The sequence below is a fragment of the Danaus plexippus genome, chromosome 27 (genome assembly GCF_018135715.1).
Source record: "Danaus plexippus chromosome 27, MEX_DaPlex, whole genome shotgun sequence".
Taxonomy (NCBI): Eukaryota; Metazoa; Arthropoda; class Insecta; order Lepidoptera; family Nymphalidae; genus Danaus; species Danaus plexippus.
Genome location: NC_083555.1, coordinates 631,275 through 656,712, shown reverse-complemented (window position 1 = coordinate 656,712; position 25,438 = coordinate 631,275). Strand labels below are relative to the sequence as shown.

The following is a 25,438-nucleotide window of genomic DNA, read 5'->3' as shown; positions in this document are numbered from 1 at the left end:
ATTTCAAACGCCAGCATAACTTAGTCAGTCAATTAAGTGCAGTAAGTTAGTCAGTTAGATTACAAATAGCAGACGGTTATATCAATAGTACATTATGTGAGTGTTGCTAATTTAAATATTGATTCTAGGAAGTTGAGGTCATAGTTACATCAATTAGTTTGGGATTTTCATTTGAAAATAAACGGAATGTGAGTTAGGCTTACCATAAGTTGGGATCGCCATACTACTAACGGAGCGTTACTAGTTTTTCATTCATAAATCTTTCCACCTAACAGGATTAAAGTCGTTTATTGAATGCGATACGGCAAACGCTTCGTATGTAGTGGACGCTGCGAACTTGTCGTAAACGTACTATACTTTATTTTGGTTATTTTAGACAGAATTGGCTTATCGTCCGAGTTGGGTAAATCGGCTTAAGTATTTATTTTGTTTGTTATTTGCTTTTTATTACATGTGTAATAAACGTATCATTTGTTAAAAATAAATAATATTTCTATTAAAAATGTATAATTTTGATAAATCGGTTTTATACAAATATTGTGTAAGCTATTTGCATATTTAATAAATTGTGTTGATAACTAAAACATGTTTCGAGATCCGTAATCCTCTTCGTGTTCCAGAATACAGAAAAAAAGTGGTTATTTTTTACACCAAGAAATTAACAACTCCTTGTTTGGTATGATATATTCAACAATATATTTTAAAAACGTTACTAGTACAGATGTGCGTCCAACCTGTGGTCAACCTCAGATCTTTAACGGGTTATACATAACTTGTTCAGAGTTATCAGGACAAGATATCGCTAGTGCTCCTCCACTCAATCTTTGCGATGAGAGCCTTCCATTATCTCACTCTATTTGTGCAACTAAAATGGCCTCTCTATTGTCAGGGTTGATTAATGTCGTACTACTTACTACACGTGTTTTAGACTCAATACATAAAGTTAAGATTTCTGTGAGTGGGGTTTTTTTTTTAACTTTTTCCATTTTGTTTCAAGTGCAACGTTTTGATACTCAAACAGAAGCGAGCAATAACTTGGTCTGCGATGGATTCATTTAAATTCCCTTTAAATCATCATTTTTAATTTGGCTCTTCGCTAGTTTCAACTGGTTTGTTTTGGAGGCAGCGATCTCAAAACTAAACCTATTTAAGCAGAAAGTTATAATGTTTTTCTTTTACAGTAGCTTCATCAGACATCTTTTGATTCTTTCGGTTTTTCAGGTAACGATCTAGTAATCATCCGATATTTTAAGTCCTCCGTTGTTTTTAAAAATATATATCGCATGAGAAACTGCTGTGAAAACAAATGATTAATTGATTTCTAAATAAAACTTAAATACGCGATGCTAAATTTGGAATGCATTTGAATTTGTAACTGCTAACCAGAAGCCACATTATTGGAGATAGAATTGGTGTATTCATCGATGTATTAATTATATATAAGTTAGATATTAAATTTCAATATTACGTAACTTTAAAAATATGTTGTCTACCGACAAAATCGTTTCATAGATCGAGTTTTTATTAAAATCAAAAGTATGCGTGTGTTTTATGTTTTAAGTACTGTTGAGTGTTTCAACTTTCATGTCGAGTAGTTATGTTAGTAAAAAATATATATATTAACTTGTGATATCAAATTCGATATGGGAATTAAAGGCTGAAAATGTTCGGATATGAGAGTAACAAAAACCTTTATGTTAGGCCAACTAAAACTTTGGACCGTTCTCGTAGTACAATGCTAATTACGCCAATATTAATCAGATATAAATTCTTATAGTGAATTTATTGTTAGCATTCAATGATAAAGAAAATATATCAACTGAAAAATATATACGCCAGATGAAATAAAGCGAGAGCAATGTTTCTAAAGTCGTTCCAGTCATTTACACAATATGGTTAGTAAAAAACATGTCCCCGTTGTCATTACAATGGTGGATATTTTTTCTATCGTTTTGCTATGATCCAGTTCTCAATACGCTTTTTACTAGAATCGATATTGTTTTAAGTTTAACAAAAACTATTATTGTTGGATTCAATTGAAATTATTGCTTCCAATATCGATACTTATACAATCTACACAGACCTCAACTATAACCAATAACGTAAAAACTTTATAATTATAGTGTTCATAAAAGTTAAGAAAACTCGGGTTCCGTAACAATAGAATATCAGGGAATATTTCCCGATTTAAAAAGAGCAATCTAATCTAAAATAGGAACGAATTCAGTTTATGACTGCAGTAATTCCTACTATCTAATAACAAAACGAAGCTAGAACAATACAATTACTTAGTTATGTCTTACAACTATTACCGTCGTATTACCAGTGCAATCTAGTTTGAACTGGCTTGTAACCGGTTCGAACCGGATAACCGACTCGTTTGTTCGGATGGTCCGTTAGATGACGTCACGTGTTCAATTTAGACCGGGTGTAGCGTATGTTACATTAAATTCAAGGTATATAATGAAAACAGCTGTTTGTATTCGGCGAGCCTAAATCATTTTTTATGTGTTGAAAATTTAAACATTTCTTGTTTGTTTAAAATGTAACCTGTAAATATAAAAATGGTAAGGACTCATTACTTGTGGCTATTTCATCGAAACGTCATAACCGTGCTATCTCGGATAAAAAAAAAACAATCGAGTCGCATCCACGGAGAAAATAAAATGTTAAAATCGACCGAACGGTAAAATGTCGAATACAAATATAGTAGATTAGAGTTTGCTCTGAACTTCACCCGCGTGGACTTTTGGATTGGAATCCGAGAAATAAATGGTTAAATATGGAGGGCATGGTAATCAAATGTCAACGCTATAATAGACTGTGTCACGTGACTACATACAGAACACAGCCTTCGTCGTGAAACTAAACTTATTTGATAAATGATGCCTTACACGTTATTCTGTTGTCTAAACTTTACAACTAGAAAGTTGCATCAGAATTGATGAATCTATTATTGTGATTTTTTAATTATATTTCCATCCACTAAATTATTCACTAGTCCTGGTATAAATCTGCTTTCATGAACTTGGATGTCCATGACAGTTAAAGTTAAACTTTGAAGATTTTCGTGACCTAAAACAATTTGGAAGTTGTTCAGTTAGGGAGGTCATAATGGCTGGCAGTCTAAGAGCATCTCACTGGTGACTTAGTAAATAATGTGAGGAGAATGCTGTTCTTAATTGGTATTTAAGATGCTATGACTAATTTCCGTTTAATGTCCAACCAGCACCGCCTTCGGTAAGATTCGCTTAGTGATTTTAGTTTTAGATATTTTAATATAGAGATTAATTTTCCTTTTAATTCCTAAGTAATTGCTGTGAGAATTATGTTTTAGAAAATAAACTGTCTCTCAGAATCAGTAAAGGAAACTGTTTTCGTAATTTTTAGCAATTTTAAATAGTCTTAGATGCTTTATGGATTAAATAGGACGGAAAAATACAATATTCTATATAAAAATTATATGAAATTGAGGCTGAATTACGTTTCACGGTTTAGAGTAGATATTAAATGAAGCGTTGTTAAACTGTGAGGCTATGACTACAATACGATTTATAACTAAATGTAGTTGAGATAGTTAACTGAGACAAACTTGGTCAGGATGCTGGATTTGAACTTGCTCTGTTTTAATGTCAGTTCCGCTGTAGTATCGGAACTGTATAGACAAAGGTAATAAAGTGCATAAATATGTTACAATGCAATCTGTAGTAGAGGAAATGTTATACGAAGTGAAAAAGAAATAGACAAAAATCACGAAATATAGTAAAAAATAACAGAAGTGAAAAATGTTGTTTTTTTTTTTTATAAATGTGATTTAATTTAATACCAAAGTGTTATAATACTCTGTTAAAGTTGTCTACATTATACTTCCTCTGTAGAAGTAATGCATAGTTCATTTCAGTAGAAATGTACAATCTTGTAAACAAACGTGATCAGCTGATATTGACAGAGACTTGTCTATGCCCCTAGTGATGTGAAAGATACTTTAATCTTAATTGTTATATTAAAATATTTATACGGAAAAACTTTAATTTATTATAATAAATACTTATATATATTTTATTTATTAGTGAGCTTTTTTAATGTGTTTAGAAATGCAGAACGAGCGGTCACAAATAGTAGATTTTTGCTTCCCAATAGCACTAAAATGGCGCACTCTAATTAATGATTGGTCGCAATGCCTTCCAACTGACTCTCCCAGATCAGAGTAATTTAGTAAGAAGGGGTAAAGTAGCGAAAAAACTTGCTCTTTCTGTGTGGGGGGGGGGGCAGATGGAACTGCTAAGTATTTGCTGGTGGGTTGTAAGGTACTCTTGGATAGCGGTCAATACTCGCGTCGTCACGAAAGGATTTTTACTTTTTGGCGATATCTATATTTAGTTCCGCCGGCTAAATATCAGAAAAAAATGCAATTTTACTATCAGTTCTAGCTGATTTTCATCACAGCCTGTTCATTAAACATAAACAATAAAAAACTATAGTCTTGGTATAATCAGATCTTTTAAATATTTGTGAGTTGGTGAAAGTTCAAATAATGATGATTATAGATATCGTTATATATAAAAGAAAGTCGCGTTAGTTACACTATTTATAACTCAAGATCGGCTTTACGGATTATGTTGAAAATAGGTGGAAATTTAATTTAGAAGCAGGTAAAGGACATAGGATACTTTTCATACAATCGAAAAATATAATAAATTGAAAAATCAAAAATCTTCTTATTTACTGCCTTAGGGAGGAACAGAGTTCGACCGGTCAGCTATACATTTCTCATTTTGAAAGTAACGCAGACGAAGTCGTGGACAAATACTAATTCATTATATATTTATCTCTTTGATGAGTAAAAAATGATCATGTCAATTTGACAAACGCAATAAATTTTCTTGTTTAAAATTATTTTATAAAATAAACATACATACACAGTTTTTTGATGATGAAAAGATTGTTAAAAACAGTGGTGGGTTTATTGAGATGTGATTATTATCAGGACTTACATTCAATTGTACGGAAGAACGGAGTAATCGTGGTCAATTGCTTAGTTTACAAGATTCCCAAATTCTATTGAAATGAACTAACTATATCTTTTTCAATTTCAATCCTAAATACCCTGTGGTTACATTAGGAACGCTGTTTCTGTGTGAACAACATTATTTTTCTCATATATTAATATTAATTCCTTGTTCCAGGATGTCATACACACTATCAGCTCACCTCACGGACAGGTTCAGAGGATCGTGGTCTTCAAGAAGAATGGAGTACAGGCGATGGTTGAATATCCTTTTAAATAGATTACATTGTCGGTATATCGAAAGCTTATTTAATACTAGTTACGTTATTGTATAGTACAAAGTAAAATACACATATATACTTTAAGTTGGTTCAAAATTTCGTCCCAAATTTCATAAAAGCTAACAGCTATTTGACAACAGTTGGCTTTGTGCTCAACGTGTACGTGTATATGTTTGTAAACACCTTCCTCGTCTCATTCATCCCACCTAAATAGTTTTATCTGAACCTCTTCTGTGGGATGTTGTGAATCATAAAACTAGTTGTATACTTTTTAACACTTCTTATATCTACGGTCTTAGTTTTAGCGTCGCTGATTTAGAAAAACTAAAAAATTTTTTTTTATGAGGCAGCACAAAAATGTGGCAAACGAGCAGACACCCTATGTGATGGGCAGTAGGCACCGTCGCCCATGGACATCTGCAACATAAGAGATGTTGCGGATGCGTTGCCAACTTTGGTTGTTAGGGAAGTAGGTTGTTGGGTGGGAATAGGGAAAGGGTGGGAATAGGGAAAAGGCAACCGGTTATCACTCATCTGACGAAACGCGGCCATTTAAGACTACTTCACGCCGATCTTCTGTGAGCAGGTGGTACTTCCCCGTTCGAGCCAGTCCATGTTCGAGCTGTAGTAACTAACCACAGCTCGGGTCTACCATCAAATATCTGTAGAATTTATTTATCGAGAGCCGGTACCTTGAGAACACACACGACGCTTCACAACATCTTAACACACATCTTCTAAGTTTTCATCTGTACCCGCGATAAATCTTATTTTATTAAATCGCCACAACTGAGACCATCACTTTATAACACCGCAACATGCCACCTCGTTAACAGTATAAATGGCACATAAATAAACAATCCTTAATGTCTAATGGAAGTTTTTATTTAAATGTATTAGGAAAATTCACAATTATCTAAAGGAAAATGTGTTCTATACGTTTTATATTAATGTTGATATTTTACTGAATCCATAAGAAGATGTATTTTTTATATCACAATGTTAAACAACAGGTGGTTATTGCTGCGTCTCTTTGTAAACGGATTACGATAAATATTTGATATGAATAGATTTAATTCAATTATCTATATTATAAATCAAATATGTATATTATATCTTTACTGTGTTAACGCTTGTCAATCTTTATATGTATATATTAATTACATTTGTTACAGGAATATGAACTTTATGAATGTAAAGATAAAGTTCCGTTTGTATTAAAATGTTACATTATTTTATTGCGGCCGTAAACGTCCAACGATTTTAACGACAAGTGGGTAGTTTTAGAATATTTTGTTTGCGTTTTAACTGGAGCGAAAAAGATTTAAAAATAGCTACTTTTTTATAGTTTTGAGTATGTGTAAAATAAGATGGAGAGTTTATTGCACTAGTCGATGAATCTGGTGTCATCTGTACGTTTTAACGTGTATTGATAGATTTATTCGCCTGTATGTATGTATGTATGTTCCTACACAAGTTGCTTTAATACTTTTAAACTCAATAACACACGTTTGCTACATTCGCTTTAACTCAGTGCGAAATATTCGCAGTATGATATGTATATTAAATAAAAGATCGGCTATAAATTCACATTCATTTAAAAATATATATTTTGTAAAATTAATCATAGTTTCAAACAAACTATTTTGACAGTCGCCGTCACTCTATAGTTTTCTCGTTAATGATTAGCTTCGATCGGAAATATTAAGAATTGGAATAAATTACAATCAAATGGACAGATATCTAGAGGCTTAAAAAATAATGCTAGTAAAAATCTGTATATTGACAGAATGATAAAAATATGAAAATTGGTCTCAACTCAAAAATACAAACACAAAATAAAGTAGTAGTATAATATACATCAGATATACATATAAAAATGACCGCAATGAAAACAAAGTAATAACGATACAACACTCGCTGTATCAATGAAATAAATATAGAGTATACAGAAAAATATATTTAAAATGTAACAGGAACAGACGGGCACGTGTTGTACAGATTTGATTGGACAAATCGTTACAGATGTATTCATTCAGGAGCTTTGTTCGTTTCGGGGGTCGATGACAGTTGACCTTGATGCCGATATAGACTGTAACACACGTACACACACACACACACACACACACACACACACACACACACACACACACACACACACACACACACACACACACACACACACTACATACATAACACGGCTCTGGTTCCTAATATTATATTAGATTAGATTAAATATCGCTATCGTGCATTTGACAGAATTCTTATTAAATTCCATTAAAATCGCACTTGGTTAAAGAATATAATGAAATAATCAAATTTATTTTATTGATATTATCTACTACTAATAAATTATTTTTATTATGTGAATTTTAAATAAGTGATAATTGTTTATTTTATATATGTTTATATGTACATAAATAATATTAATTCCGTCATTCCTGTAACCGCGCTCACACATTCCTCGCCGCCACGTGTTTTCAGCACACGATTCATCTGTAACGTGAAATAGTTTTATATTTTTTGTCGTGTTACGATTTAAATCGTCTCTGTTCCTAATGATTTATCACTCGGATTACTTCATAGTGTTCTGATTTATTTTTTATTCTCTTGTTTTTTGTATGAAAAATTACTGAGCGATACATTAAAATGTTTGTCAGTAGAATACATCTTCGTTTGACTCGATTCATTCATTTTAAAGTGTTTAATTCACTTAAAGATTGTTTTTTAAATGTTTATTCAGAAATTTGTTACAAAGAGCCTCAGAAGTTTCATCGTAATTATTTTAAAGGAAAGTTTTGTTTGAATACGGTCAGAGTTGCCGAAATTAAGGACGCGTCTGCGACTTAAGGTAGCGGTCACTCAACGGAAATAGCGATAGGCGATTTTTATCTATTGATATTTTCTGTATGAATGTTATAAAAACTTTACATGTACTCTAATCATACAATCATGAACTTTCATAATATCATAGAATATACTTGTATAAAATATAACATTCATAGTGCACCGTAATGTGAACACTTCCTTAATATAACTGAAACGAGAGGCCGTCCACTGTTCCGATGTCTTAACTATTAGAATTTGAATTGCATATTCTTGTGATTTCAATTTATAGGAAAAGTTTTGAAATGTGTTTTATGAAATAAGTTCCTCTACATCGAAAACGTGTTGCTTACTTTACATTATTTGCCAAAAAATATATAAATTTACATTTTATACCAAAACCAACTTTACTTCTTGAAACTATTTTTTATCTATTGGTTTATTTCAAAACAAATTTTCAATGTTATAATGTTGTTCCTTAACTATCCCGTACATTTGAGAGCATCGACTCGGCGACGAGAGCCAAGGAGGCGCTACACGGCTGCGACATATACTCTGGATGCTGTACACTCAAGATTGAATTTGCCAAGGTATGTATATAACACGATAAATTACTATATTCCTATTTATTATAAGACAATGAAAAAATTTAACCTCATGTTCTGAGCTGACAATTATAAATATACCATAACCTATGCAATATTTTATCTATCTTGATTTCTTTACTGTTTTGTTTTTTTTTTATTTCTTCTTCGTGGATTATATTATATCCTAATATATAATATATGTTCTCCGTTAAATCTAGATTAGTTCGTTAGTCATTTGAGATAATATTGTTATTTTGGATGATTCAACTAAATCAGAGGTTTCCGAACTTCTTCTACTTCCCATTTCGAGAATAAATTATTCTTTTGCGCCTCTATTTTTTCACCTACTGAAAACCACTAAAAATTAAGATTAAATTAATTAACTATTGTGAGCTATATTTGCGCCCTCATTTTTTCTGGGCCTCTCACCGCCCCCCTTTGGGCGTGCTGCGACTATAAAGAGGACATTATCGCCCACTTTTGGAAAGACTAAATTAGAAGAATTAATTGTCACGGTTTAAAAGGCAAGCGAAACCGTGGTATTCTGCTAAAGCGATAAGCATAACTGTAGGGATTTACGAAGTAGTTCCGAACGCCCCCGACTTCACTGTTCGGTCGGAGGAAAGTGAAAATTCTCTCTCCCAACATGAAAAAAATATGAAATGACTAAACGAATTATGGTAACATTTATGCTGTTTCTAGACTCTGTTAGTTATCTAAATAAATTATTTTTACTGTTATTATTTATTGCACATAACAAAATCCTGTTCATTGTATATCAGCCATTCTCTTATTGCCATCTCGATTAGCGACATATTTTTATGGTTTCTTTTGAATACATATCGTTTATAGGTCAACTTATATTTTTTTCTAAGCAAAATCACAAAAACGAAGTTAATTTTTATTTAAAAATTATGCAATATAAATGTATCTTGATAGCTTTGTTCCACCTTTGACCATTATAGTATGTTACATGAGACATCTCTAGTATTGGAAATTTTGAATTATGCCTATCATGAGGTCGTCTTACAATTAGCCAAATCTCCTCAGCATAAAGCAGTTTATGACGGCTGTTGTAGATTTAATTCCTGTGAAATATATTTGAAGCATGAATCTGGCGCCGGAGTTAATCTGCTAAATCAAAGAGTTTGAATCAAACAGAATTCAGGTGACATCAAAGAGATGTCTGAGACCAATCAAACCATTCACAGATACGTGTTCACATCAAACCCGTCAAATTCGTGTTCAAATCAGATCAAATACAGATTTGAATGTTCACTATTTTTTATACGAAAATGTTGCAAAAACTACATGTTCGTATGATATATATTTTTTATAGTGTAGTATAAGGCTTAGGAACTGATTGTTTATACATTATAATGACAGCTCTATAATCGGCCGGTATTTAATAAAGCGTATTAATCTTAGTAAAATTAAAACTTTTGGTCTTTATCAATACTTTACTAACTTCTAACTTCTTACAAAGCATCGCGAACAGTACGACTTGCGATAGTTTTCCTTTTAATTGAATCTGCGAAGTTAAGCCTAGTTTATTTTATATTAATAATAATATTAATTTATTGATTTAATAAGTCGAACTCCAACGACTCGAGTTGTCCTATAAATCGTACAGATTTAGCTTATTTCATGAAATCTTTTATATTTATTGTAAGTTCAACTTCGATATTTAAAAAGTACTAGATATATAAGAGTATAATAACTAGAAATATAAATACATACGACCCTCAGAGAAAATCTTAAACCCCTTTTTTTTGTAATCAAAATTTTAAAGAATGAAAGTCCTTGACAATTTTTAACAACAGCAGGTTCACGTTGTATTATGTCGAGGGCCTTTAAGATATATTTATGTGCCTTAGCTACGTTAGAATACAAAGACTTGAATTAAAATTGTACTATAATTGATATAACATTGTTGAAAGTCACAAGCTGTTACTAGTTTTACGTATTGTTCCGGTAATGTCACATTATATAGTACTTTGAATATTGCGGTTCTTATGTCTACCTGATGACCTCTCGCGTCATCAACTATCGGTCATCCAGGGTTATATTGACACTATAGATACAATGTTATTGCCCCCGAGGTGCTCGTTGTTAGTACTAATTGAATTTAGTTTATGACCTACGTAATGTTAGGTTTGTTAATTTATAAAAAAAATCATTATAAATGAAGAAATATTATGTGCTTCTTCATATATCTAAGATTGGTTCTAATGTAGAATATTACATATGTAAGTAGAAGTGAGAAAAAATATCAGGTATCGTTAGTTGTTTGAAGAAATTTTAAAATTATATTAAAAACTGCAACAAGGCGGTCACTACGATGAAAAAACTATATATATATATAGTTTCTTCTTTGTTTATTACAATTACAAACAACAACTACAACCATTAATTGTAAACAAAATCTTACGTGCTAATTGTATTTCATTTTATACATAATCAACAGTATGACTGACATATAGTGTGATTTACATAGAAAGAAAAATTAAAACATGATATCAATTATTATAGATTTGAATTTATTATGAAAAAAATGTCTAAAGATTATAATTTATCAGTGAGAGGTTTTGTACGAATGCGAGAAATATTATGATAGAATTATAATAACTAAGAATATGAATATACACATTAATAATAAGGAGTGTCCTATCCGCTCGTATATTTTATGGTTTTTAAAGTAAAACAATAACTTGACTTACATGTAAATTAAAAAACACAAACATTAAGACTGATTTGAAGCCTTTACCGTGAAAATGTCTATAATTTTATATTAAAATTGTTTCCCTGGATAAGAAAGTAATTTAAAATATTCACTTATATTATACCCACCTTAATATCTTTTATATTATATTACTATGCAGTATTTTTAAATATATATATTCTTATAATAAGACATGATATGTTTTAAAGAGTACTTCAACATGGAATACCTTTTAAATTTTTATAAAATATTGTAAATATACAAAAGTAACCGCTGAAATACCAAGCCACCGTAACTACGGTTAGTTCACAAAGGAGCGATCACTTTATAAGCTAAATAAAAATACAGTTGAAGTGCAAAAGAATGCATTAAAAATGAATGTGGAACGGTCTTAACAATCACACCGAGAGGCCTAAAGCGTTTTGAAGTCATTTTGAACGGTTGTATACTTTTTTAAAGTTATTTATTGATGTATATTGGATTTTAATTTCCATTCAAAATTCTATCGATAATAATCTCTACAAGATCTTTTTATTTATTTTTTTTCTTTTATTAAACACGTGTTCAGCCGACTGGATTTACCATTATTTGAGCTGTTCGGGAGACTATTTATAATTGATTTATCTGTCGACCTGTGCTTGTGTGTCCAAAAATTCTTGAGTTATGATTGGCAATGTTATCCCAACAATTATGGCAATCAATTTAGCCACAGAACATGTCTTTGAAGTTCTCATATAATGATATCACGATTTAAGAAAAAAATGTTTTATTTCAGTCAAAGTTTTGTCGCAGGCCCGCATCTTAGATAACTTTATATTGTTATTTTCAAACTATAATACCAAGTGTGTTTTATAGTAAATTTAACAATACAGTCGAAGATCAGGAACACTGGCTCTAATACGGTTGTTAGTGCAACGGAAAGTGGTCGTATGTACATACATATACATATATAGATAGAGAAAATATTCCATACAATGTATATTTAAGGAGACTTTGACTATACAGATTCTTAAAATCAAATAAAAAACACGTATTATTAGTAAGAGTTTATCGTCAACTTAACACCGACAGTTCGGAAGTTTTGGATTCATAAATCATTGGACTCTCTCGTATTTAACGATTATTAATGGCGAACTTTGAATCAGATTGTTTAAAGGAACGACGAACACTTACGAGTGGTTCGCTTTAATTAATATATAAACGAAATCGTTCTCAAGGTATTAGTAGAATGAAATTTAAATAAACTTATAAAAAACTATTTATGGTGATCTAAATATTATTGACTCTGGATCTCGTTGTTCTCTTAAATAATACTTCAAATTAATAATGTCATTTTCATTTTCATTTACAAGTTGATCTAAATCGTAAAAAGTGTCCTCGTTGAAGTCATTTCTTGTTTCGCCTAGGACACATGACATAATGAAGTCGATAGAATTATCTGACGTAACCATATCCTTTTATTTTGGACGTTTCGTAATTGTATACCATCGATAAATTTTCAGCTAAAATTCTTAATGACGAATAGAATACGATTGATGATTAATGTGTTGAATGCACGGATGTGCTTTTCTTATTGTAGTCAGTGTTTTAATCTCCGCACTGATTGGGCCACTGTATTGACAGCGCCGACGAATGTTTTCGACTAACGTTTCACGTTCTCAACGATATATGAGTTTTTGAATTCATTCATTTTTATTTCCATTCAATCGTCCATTGTGTTGTGCTGAATGTGAAATTAAGTTTTGTTACGTTTAATGTATAAATTCATTAAGTTTTTTATTTAATATTTCGTCTTCACCGGTCTATCTGTCCGTTAATGATTTAGGGATTGTTATAAGTAAAATATAATTTAAAAATATATTGATAAAAAAAATAATTATACCTATCAAATAGCGCTCGATGAAATTATAAAGGTTATAATTAAAAGATAATTATTATCATCTTCTGCTCTGGAAATATCAAAGAAGTTTAGGTATTTATATACATTAAATGAAGAGAGGTAAATAATAATGTATACGGATTTAATATAACAAGATCATTTTATAAACTAAAGAGTGTGGAATCAGTACAGAGGTAAACCAATTTATATATTTTTAAAATCGATTAATTGTAATACTCTCAATGGATAATACGTATCCTGTAATGTCTGTTGGCGATCTAAATATATTGTGAAGTCGGCTTAACTTCACAGATTCAATTAAACTGAAAACTAACCGCAAGTTGTTCAGCCTGTGATGCTTTGATGCGTGCCGTTGGAACACGAGTGAAGTGTACACGAAAGAATTAATGGGTTAAAAGAAAAATATGTTTTATTTAGGGGACCTAAGAAATTTAGTACATATGCTACAAAACTATTTTATTTATACTTTCTGTTTAGGTTTTCATATATATATGTATATCTACATATATGTACGTTTGTCACTGTATGTTTGCATTTCCGCTATCATGTTTCCCCATCGATCATGTCGTGACCCGGGTCATCGAGCGTGACTGTGACTGTCTAGTGTCACTACCAAACGTGACACTGGGGACGTTGGAATGATAAACATGTATCCATAGTACTAGTAGTTACTATAATAGTAACGTTTGTGAAGCAGAAAAACTTAATATTTACTCCAAGACAGAGGGTAGCGAAGAAGGACTATGTTAAGTTAGTTTTATTATACGTTAGTATTTGCCCGCAACTTTTACGCGTTCACATCGGACTTCAGCTGAGAGAGACATAATGTGTGTTCAAACAATAGATATGGTAATTAACTCTTAGCGACAACTACACAGAATTCCGGGAATTATAGACTATGTTCTATTATGATATATAACCTATATCATTGTGAAATTTGGACAAAATCCATTCTGTACTTTTTGCTAGAAAGAGCAACGAACATACTTACATACATTCCAAAAAAATTCGCATTTAAAATGCGAGCGGGGTGTAATAAGCAGTCAACTGGATTTAACTCAACTGGATTTAAAAGCAATTTAACAGAAAAATAAAATTTATAACTATAATTTGAATAATTCAGTTATTCAAAAAACCAACAAGCGCAATTACATATTTCTTTGAGACTCGTATAAAATATTGTTATACGTCACGCGAATACTCGTTATTAATTTTATTGCATACCGACAAGTTTCTTTTAATAATTCTATAAGATTTTTATACCATAGAGCGTGAGCTTTTACGGCACAGTTTTAGTAAAGTATTTTATCTAGCCATTAGATGATAGACAGTTGTGGTCAAGAAATCATATAGAGGGCGAAAAGATCAATATTTTTATGCGTGTTACGTTCGCGGGACCTATTAAAAAATAAATGAACATCGCCGGGGCAACACCGTTGTATGGATAAAGTATCATATTACGAGTGACGTTGCTGACTCCGCGGAACAAACACCAAGCTGTGTGACCCAGAAGATTCCTGACACCACACAAGCTATGGAATGGCATTGTTATCCTAACATCGAGACAATCATGTAGTCTGAGGTATAGGTTATAAGGTTTAATAAGTAATTCTTATTATAAACATATAAGTAAGTTTCGCAGTTTTCCTCGACCCTCTGTACGCCACCCTATATAATTTGCACTTACATAACTTTAAAACGAACATCAATTAAGCTCATAAACTGATTACATACACTAAAAACTTCTCGAGCCGTTCCACCGCAAGCTTCCATCGACAGCTGTTTCATACATTCTTTTATCTTTTTATACAGTTTTAGTTAATTCCATTGGTTGTTTTTTTAATGCATCTCTCCAATTGGGTCACAGAATTTGCGGTATTAACAAAAAGTGTCCAGACTCTCATCTGACATGCCCCTTGGGGTTTGGAATTTTTGGTAATCAATTTATTGCAGGGAATTTTATCCATTTTAAAGTGTGTATTTTCTATTGTGAAGGTTAGTTTGCAATCATATAGCGATTTAATTAATATATGACCATCGCGGTGCAGGGAGAGGAGCTTCAACAGTGCCTGGGGCTTGCGAGCCAGGTGTAGGTTTAAGGGGTCCTTATCTAACGCGCGTTAAACGCTCACCTCCACCGTCCAAGCTCCTCTCTCTACCTAACCAAATTGTCAATATTCTATAACTAATTCCTTTTAACACTTCATCCGTAGTGTAAACAAGTCTCTGCCATCACATGTTGTGGTCGCTTTATTCTCCCTATGAGCTTGTCGCGCTGTCAAATTTACATAGACGTATATGTCTATTAAATTGATATATTATTTGAATTTAATTAAATATAACTTTTTAAATTCAAAAAAAATAATTTTATGTTATGTACTCGTTATATGTAATACTTATGTGTTATATAATATATAGCCTATGAACTTTTTGTAGAGATAGGTATCTCAACTAGACTAACCAAATATATAAATCCAACTCATTTTATTCTGTAACTTTGAATATAAACAGTACATTATAAAAGTTATATTTGATTAACTAAAAAGTCGTTTGTTTGAAGAGGACCGAGTGTCAAAAGTCCGTCGTAATGAATGCTCTCAGCCATTATCCAACTCAATTCCTGGCCTTATTCACATCCCTTATTAATATTTTCTGATCACCGACCCGTCTCTGACTACACCATTACAAGTTTTACAGTTAATAGCATGTCACATAATACATCACGATATACCGAGTACATATATTTTCAAATTTAATTCTAAATTATTATGTAATTAAAAAAATCTTTTTTAAAATCACTGGAATACATTGAGGAGGTTCAAATATTTCTTGCTCTTTTTTATTTCATTCTCAAGTCAATTTTAAACTCAACGTCGCTTTAATGTTTTAAGAACTTAATTATCATGTTATTAGAGGCTATTATATTTTTGTCAAAGTATGTTTTTATATATTTTATTTATTCATTATGTTACATACAAAGTAAACGCTTTATGGTATCCTCAGTGTAATTTAATATAATCAAAAAGTAAAGCGAGCTTAACTCCGATAATTTTCATTACTTCAATATCAATGTCTTTACACTATCCAAGTTGTTGAACGCTCGTCCTATTTCTCGTCCCATATTCTTAAACATGATATTTGTTTCTGTATAAATTTAACTTTTATTATTTTATAATTGTTACAATCAATACTTTTATATTATTACGATTCAGTAATTTTATAATATTGATATCTTTTTGTTTATCTGAATATATGAAACACTTTTCTATTTTAATAAGTCGAGCTAATTTTATATGTTTAAACTTTAAAGACGCGTTACAAAAGAAAGTTCCTCAAGAATTATTAATTATGTTAAGGAGTTGTACATATATATATTATTTATGTTACATTTTTACTAAAACCCGCTGATTTTACACGCAAATACTAATAATCTGAACCTTACAGTTATGTAGTTTAAACGTCAGAATAAGACATAGACTGTAGTTTTGCGCCGACACTCCTTGTAACTACCATATGCTCGAGGCTTAACATTTTTATTGTATATGATATCACAGGCACGGACAATAGATGGCGCTGACGATTAGTTATCGTACCTGTTGTTTTAACAGATTTGATCCCTTTTTCACTTTCATGACATTTTCAAAATCCACTTGGTTGAAGTCTCGGACAAAAACTATAAGCGGTTTTTCAAAACGGATCTAGGATTAAATTTTTTTCCTCCTTATGATTTATAATGTTTACACTAAATTCCTGTTATTACATGTTATTAAATCGTTTTGTTTATAAAAAAAACGCATGATATTATTTTACACGAGTAAACATGATTATGAAATTGAAAGTATTTTTTCATCAAAAATCTAACATTTTCACTAAAACATCGGTATATCGATGGGAAATTGTGAGGGGAAAAAACATATTTTTGCTTTAAAAAATCATATTTGTTTTGTACGAGTGGTTATTAAAAATATTTGTCAGTAGTTATACACAGTTCGTTTCATTGATAGCCAGAGGTTCCAGGTAAACTAAGAAATTTACTGACTTGTATATTAAAATAAAAAATACATAATTAAAAGTTTTAACATAAACTTAAGGCTACCTCATTGTTCAATACTTAAATGTTAGGGTAGCAATGCTATTCCATAGCTTGTGTGGTGTCAGGAATCTTCTGGTTCACCGGCTTGGTGTTCGTTCCGCGGAGTCAGCGGCGTCACTCGTAATGTGATATTTTATCCATACAACGATGTCAACAGTGTGAATACAGCCACAAATATAGCCATAGTAATTCCATCGACAGCAGAATGAAAACTCTTTGTTTCTTTATTTGTTTAAATCTAAATATAAAAACGTATAAATTGTTGTATGCGAATGTAGTTTTAGTATTTCGGGATTAGAGATATTGTTCCATAGATTTTATTTAAACAATAGATGGTATTTGTATTTCTCTACAGTCACATATTCGCTTTATATATATATTTATTCATCCCAAAGGTTTCAATCATTTAATCCCAACAAATAAATTCTGTCATTATTTTAAATATGAAAGATTTTATTTGTATTTTAAAAAAATATGTATCAAAAACATGTGTGAAACGTTATTAATATAATGGACATAAGTGTGTTCGACCACAATTAGTATCAAGTTCAATATAAGAATTGAAATTTCATTATCTTTGATGTATTCTACATATGTGTGTGTTAAAATCATGTCAGTGTGTGTATAATGTATTCCTAATACATTTTATTAAAAAATGTTTTAAAGAGTGTTTTGAACTCCACGTTTTTCAGATCACTCAATTCTCTTTAAATAGAGACACGAAGTCACGCTTCGAGTATAAATATTTATGATACAGTCTGTTTTTATGGAATTCATCTCGAACATTGTGCCATTTTATTCTGCTAATTGTATCCCAAATAATGTTATTTATATAATAATGAACGACATTAGTAACAATTATTACATATAATATTAATCTCTATTTCCAAATAAGAGTCTCCGCTCTGAAAACGCTGTGTCGTAATTTTTCTTACAAACAGCACGCGATTTATCTTACAGATGACGTGACCTTTAACGTTGTTTAGGTACTCGTATTATAAGAACTTCTTATATAAAGATAAAGTAATAATCTCATGCAGAATATATTTTAAGACCGTTGTTTAATAATTTTTTTCATATCATATTTCCTACTGTAATAACAACAGTTGTATGATGTATTTCGTTTACATAAACTTATGTATACTAGGTTCATATTTTTCTAACATAGATATAAAACATTATCACAACACGAGATGTTATATTATGAGCTCTATATGAATAAATGTTAAGAAACGAAGCCTGGCTCTGTTTCACACAGACAGTGCCAAATCCTTGGGCGGGCGGACTCTTGTCTTGATATGAGGGTAATTTCTAATTTGTTGTGTTTTATGAGACATCTTGGTGAGATTCATATTACAAATGGGGCTATTCAATTGTTTGTATGGCTGGCAGCGTTTTTTTTTGTTCCATCAACTTGGATGGTATTTATTCTGCTCGACGGCGGCCGATCCAAAAAAGGAGGTTGATGTTTTTGAGTGCTATGTGTACGGGATATGTGTTGAATATGGGACAATCGGGGATGTAATGTAAAAATGGGGTCACATTTAAATTGGCATGAAACGACCTAGAAATTAAACATTACGGATTTTTTTATAAGTAACTGAAATCCAAACGTGTATTATAAAGACGAGCGTTCATGAGAGCAATCCATTAATAATAAGATATAACGGCTTGTTTGGTAGACGGTTAAAATCGGCAAAGTGATGAAAATTACAGTATTAGTTTTTTATAAAAAATAAATTTATTACAATTTTTCACTTAAAGAAAAGTTTCTTATTTGTAACATGTTATTGAAAAAGCACAGATTTTATAATAAGGAGATTAATTTTAGTTTAAAAGTCTAACACTCGTAATATACATATACATATAAATATACATATTATATGTATATAGTGTTTGAGATTACATTTACGTGATGCTGCTATCTTTATTCACTCATATTTAATTTTCATATCACTTAATACAACTATTAAAACTCTTAAACCTACACCTGGGTCGCAAGTCCCAGACACCGTTGTAGCTCCTCTCCCCGCAACGCGACGGACCCGGCACCCGCGCGGTGAATCCATTGAATGCTAAGAGCTTTCTAATCATTCTATTCATTGTCGAGTCTGATGTTATTTTGTTAGTGTACTAATCGTATTTATACGATGGATTGCCTCGCCTGAGCGACGTGTCTCGTAATCTCGCTTAACAAATTACTTGTTATGTAAAAGCTTTATGACCATTTATTTTTCGTATAAATATATTAATAATAATCCATTGTAGTGAATTTATCACTCGTTTAAAATAATAAAACAAATTGCCGTACAATAAATTGTTAGGGGAAGTAATCTTCTGTGATTGTTTTTACACTTACAAATGAAAACAGGAATGTTTTGACTTAGTTCCACAGACTGACTGTGACCGCTTACTTAGTTTTGGATATACTTAATTGATATTTAAATAAATTTTTATTGTTGCAGCCAGAAAGATTGAACGTCTTCAAAAACGACCAAGACAGTTGGGATTACACATGTAAGTATTTAATATATACACATATTATATTTATATACAGCATTATATTATTCAAAGTAATTAATATGTGTATTAATTGAAATATAATATAGCGTAGTAAATAAAAAAAAATTGGCAATAAAATCAAAGTTTTACGAGATTATTTAAATATCAATGAATTAAGCTTTGATTTTTTCATTTGTGTATATTTGAGAAAAATAAAAAAAGCCGTTAATATTGTCCTAAACTGAACGTATTTTTTTTTAATTCAAAAACTCGCATGTTTTTGTATAGATGTGTGTAGATTGCATGATATTTTTTTGTTCCTGTGAAAATTATTCAGACTGCACAAACATCTTATATTTACTTACATGATAAAACTCGTAAGGGCTGTTACACAAAAGATATATGCTATCCGTCTCATATAAATAATATATAATGAGCAATATTTTCTAATAATGCAATAATTTTTATACGATGAAGTCTGTAGCCGCCCTTATTTACAACAATTTCAACACTGATCAACAGTATACTTAGGCCACAAAACATAGACAAATAAGAAAGACAAATGTTATACAATCCTATCATTAAATTCAAACGTTTTATCCTATTTTTTTTTTTAGTTTATTCAAATACAATCTGTTTAAATATCTTTTATAACATTTTAAAAGCAGTCGAGCAAAAATAAATTCTGTTTCCGCAACTACTCTGTGAAGAACAGTTGACATAAAGATATTGTAACTTTTAAAAGTAAAACATTCACTTTTAAAACGCGTCGTTAACTTCCGTATAACTATGGTCCGATTGTCTCCGGTCAGGATTCTTTGTATTAACAAAATGACTTGAGCGATGTCTTTGTTCAATCAAGACTTTTGTTTAAAGCTCCATAAAGTGAGTTTTTTCCTATATTAGCCTTCACAGAATATCTCCAGAATCATATCTCCAGAATCATATAAATCAGACTCAAGTAATTAACACTTCGAATGTTATATGTTTATAATTTTTTAAATTTGACATTATTTTATAAATATCTATTAGGCTTATATACGATGTTTCCTAATCAAATATGTTTATACAACACATGACAACTGGTTGCAGGTCATTGTCACTTCCAAAAAAAGTAAATTAAAATAGAGGCCAGAAAAACAACTCGGGCGAAAATGATTGTTTTTTTTATTTTAACTCATTTTTCATACAAATAGTCTATACTCGTTTATAAGTAGATTGGTTATACAAATCTAATGACGTGTTCATAAGTCGTGTACTGTGACTTTTATGAGAGCAGTATTTGGGACGATACCGTCGGTTATTCAAATAAACTGCCATATTTTCCAAACTCACCTGTCCCAAATCACCAGCAGTTTCACGGTTTCTATGAAATATTTTTATGTTGCAAGTTTTGTTTCGGGTTAGCTGCGTTTATTTTTACGACGTCATTTTTGGAGCCCAACGTGGGCCGCGCGCCCCTCACAAGCGTTGGTCTTTTTGTGTTTTAACGAAACGTATAAATGGTATTCTGAAATGAAATTAATTTTGTTTGCAAAGTATTGTATCTATTTTATCTGAACATCGATGCCAACTTTTAAACTTATGTGTTATTTTGCATACAAAATGCGTTGAGTAACTGGATTAGAACTAATACGATGTCTGAAGTATTATTTGTAAAGTCAGCTAAGTCAGGTAATACCTTGATATGAGAGTTGGCAAGTCTTGCGAAATCTTAAAACTACCCTCCAACAATTCACAATACAAGGCCGTCGGATGAAGCTGGCTTCGGTCCAATGATCTTGGATATCACTATACGCTGGGATGTTAGCTTGTTGGTCTGTTTGATGTGCCGCTGAAGACATTTAAAATAAGCGTAGCATTATAGGAATCGCTGGAATTGTGAAGCTACTTGATACTTTATCTAACGGTATTATAATCTTTTTTTCAAGTAAAGTTTGTAGTTGAATATTGTATTAAAATGTGCAAAACGTCGAAGCCAATAACAATATAGTTTCCGATAAAGTTACAATCTGTTTGCATCCGAGATTGGAACCAGATTTTATCGCGAACAACATTCGCCCCTGCATTGTTGTATTAAAGTCTAAAATCGTGGAGACGTCAAAGGAGGGATATATTTGTAAAGCACGCAATGGAAGCGCGTGGTCCAACGGCAAAATATTTGTTTTGAACTTGAACACTACCAGTATATTGAGATTTTCTATTTTTCCCGAGATTTGATCGCTCGGTATTTAGGAGATTTGGATAGATTTCTTTTTGAAGTGTTTGCTTATATTTTCACATAATAACATTATTTATTATTATGGAACACGAACAGATACGACTGTTATTTTGTAAATTATTTTTTCCGTTTAAAACCATCGTAAATCTGTCATTTATCGTAATTATTTCGAACAAAGAGATGTTAGTCTTCAACCATTATCACTCTAATTGACTCTCCGCATCCGATTCGCTATTACTGAAGAATGTGGTGCTACTATACAATAAGGTCGGGCTGGAAACCTGTCGAGGTGCAATTTCCTCTCTCTCCCTGCTCCCTGCTCCCCCCCCCCCGTGTCCACTCCCCCTGCCTCGTCATGACAACCTCCAGTTTCCGTCCATAACATATAAACTCAAACTCATGGCAATTTGAATCGTTTTTCCTTTTAGTCATATTAAAACTGTATTTAATTTCTAAGTAAACATTAACGATGTTGCAAAATGATTCTAAACAATTATTTAAACAGAACAATTTATATCAAGGAATAATTCTGTTATATAGATCATTGATTAGAGATACTAATTCCTTGTTACAATAATTTAATAGCTTCCATTCGTTCATAAACCAACAATATTGATTTTTACTGTAATGTCATGTTATACTAACTAGCATACAAAGCAAGCCAACCCGTCAGTACATTTCAATACTCGCCTCGTTCAGTTCGACAGATAGACAGCGTATTCAAAATAGGTTTAGGTTTAACGTAGTAATAATTCTTGCAGTTTCTACCGAAAGCTTGTTACCTTTCGTGATCGTGCAACACAAACGTACGAATGCTTCGCCATCATGCGACCGAAATCACTAAAATATTCAACTACCCTCACCGCTTTCTCGGAAATTTCGACTTTATTTCTGTACGGATTGATTCTAATTTCGTACATAAGGTTGTTTAAAATAAAAACTAGGTTGCTGTTTTGGATTACCAAACTTAAGTCAACCGTGTTTAGAGTCAAGTTTTCCTTGATCTCATTAAATCGTGATGGGGTATTCTGTGGGTACAAATTAAATGAATTGTAACGAAGTGCCTTCGCGTATGTTCTTTTGCGGGATGTTTAAATAGTTTTTATTTATTTTTTTTTTGTTTCATTTCAAATAAAGGCAGCTTTGCGTGTATTACGAATAAGCTAATTGTTACATTTTTATCATAAAATTAATTTATGTTTCACACTAAGTAACAATATATTAGGAAGGTTGAAAATTTTGGCTTATATTACAACAGGCTTTAGTGACACTAATTTAATAACCTAATAGTTTTAGCACAATTTTTAAACTTCAACATTTATGCTTAAATTAAAATTCAAAAAGAGAATATTTTCTGAAAATCTGTCCACACAAACCGATCTGAGCTAGCGACTTATAATATATCTGTTCTTCAAGACTTGTTAGTTCAGTCACTCACATATTATGATCTAATAACTGCCTTTATATAAATGATCGGTATCATATAAAGTTCTATAAAAATGTAAATATCAAATATAATGAATATAGTTGGATATTATATTTTGTTTATGAATTCGTTGGATGTCAAAGGTCGCAAACGGTTGTCGTGACTGAATCGAGCGAGACCTTTAAATAATTTCTGTGTCTATATTCAAAGAGCTCCGTCGATAGCTGTTTGAATTATTTATGGGTGGCATGGTTCGTTCTGTAATGCGTTATGTGCCCATACCGAGGTACATTTTGTTCAAATTTGATCGTTTAATGTGAACTAGTTCAAACGAATTGCACTTATCCAGGACGTGATTCGTCAAAAAAGTATCTCTCGTAATACAAACTGGGATAACAATGATATGTAAGGTTCTCGTGAACATAAGCTTAAGGTTTAACCATGGTTTTTCGGGAAATATTATTATGTTACAATTTCACACGATTTTTCGCTCATTTTGCCTCAAAATGTAATACATCGCGTTATATATCCGAAGACCATAGCATCTAAACTGACATATTTAATATACAAACATCACTTTAAATATGATTTAAATAATTGAAAACGAAATTTAAAAAAATGACTTTAATAATACCCAATTATTTTCTTTACGTTAAACAAAAAAGAACAAAGGTTTAAATAATAACTTCTTGAATATGTTCGTCAGTGTAATCTATTATGATAATAGAGTAATATTATTTGGACTGCTACAATAAAACGAACTCGATTATACAACCCGCCGTCCGTCACAAACGTTACAGTTGTATAACGCTAAATTAAAACATTTTGTTTTAAAACTCTTTAACTCATCCCCGACGATAATTTAATCTTGATTGACATCAAAATGGACGGTTTTATTTTTTGGCAATTACAGTTTCAAAACATAAAGTAACATTTGTGGAAAATTTTGAGATTAATATTAGAGGTTTTCAATAGAGAACAACGTATTCAGTTACGTGATACTAAAACTTCTTTTCCAATACTGTTATTATTAAGGAACATGAAAATAAAATTTTTGATACACACGACCGGTGATATGTATGGGGACTTATATATTTACTTATTTATTTACAATTATTTATGTATATATGTATGTATATGCTCATAGTGTCACCCTTCTTAATAGTACATTCTAGTAAATCAATAATATAAATTAAATATCATCAAGTAGTATTATTATTTGGTACATTTTTTTACTGTATTCGACTAGATATGTTTATGTTAATCATCACTTAAACTTTGTATGCAAAATATAAATTAATACGTGTAATAGATAGGCTCACTCACTAGTATTTTTATTATTGTATATCTTTGATTTTTTTATTATTATTTTCTTTCATATAATATATTTCTATTAGACCGTGTGTATCATTATTAGTATTCGCGACGACTACCCAGCCCCAGTCTATATTGGTTCAACTTCAATATTTTATTCAATTATATGTAAAAACCTATTTCCCTCAGTCTGTTTGTACGTTTCAGGGCTCGTGCTTGACACATTTTTTCATATATTTAATAGGCGTTTGTAATACAATGCTGAAGTTTAATAACTTTTAATTATATTTTAAATTATTGTCATATATATATATGGCATCACATTTTAAGAACCCAATAAAACTTCGTCTGCATTTTGTTATTTGTTGATAATTAACAAAGAATGAATAAAGTATAGTAATATGAAAAGTCTCCTTTGACGCTGATTCGTTCGCCGCTCTCTCCGGGTTGTTATCATTCTAACTTTTAATGAACCAACCCTCTTAATACCTTTATAAAATGAAAGGACGTGCCTTTTTATAAATCATTTATAAACATTAGTTTTGCTTGAATAATATA

General features: G+C 31.2%; 1 protein-coding gene across 4 annotated transcripts in view; it reads left to right on the top strand.

Moving 5' to 3' along the window:
- Positions 1-25,438, top strand: part of LOC116775591 (heterogeneous nuclear ribonucleoprotein L) — a 178,808-nt gene that overhangs the window by 131,536 nt on the left and 21,834 nt on the right. For all 4 annotated transcript variants that reach the window (XM_061525026.1, XM_061525024.1, XM_061525028.1 and 1 more), the window contains exons 3-5: positions 5,187-5,274; positions 8,611-8,705; positions 19,883-19,934. In XM_061525026.1, the coding sequence (XP_061381010.1) occupies positions 5,187-5,274; positions 8,611-8,705; positions 19,883-19,934 (235 nt within the window). The remainder of the gene's footprint in view (positions 1-5,186; positions 5,275-8,610; positions 8,706-19,882; positions 19,935-25,438) is intronic.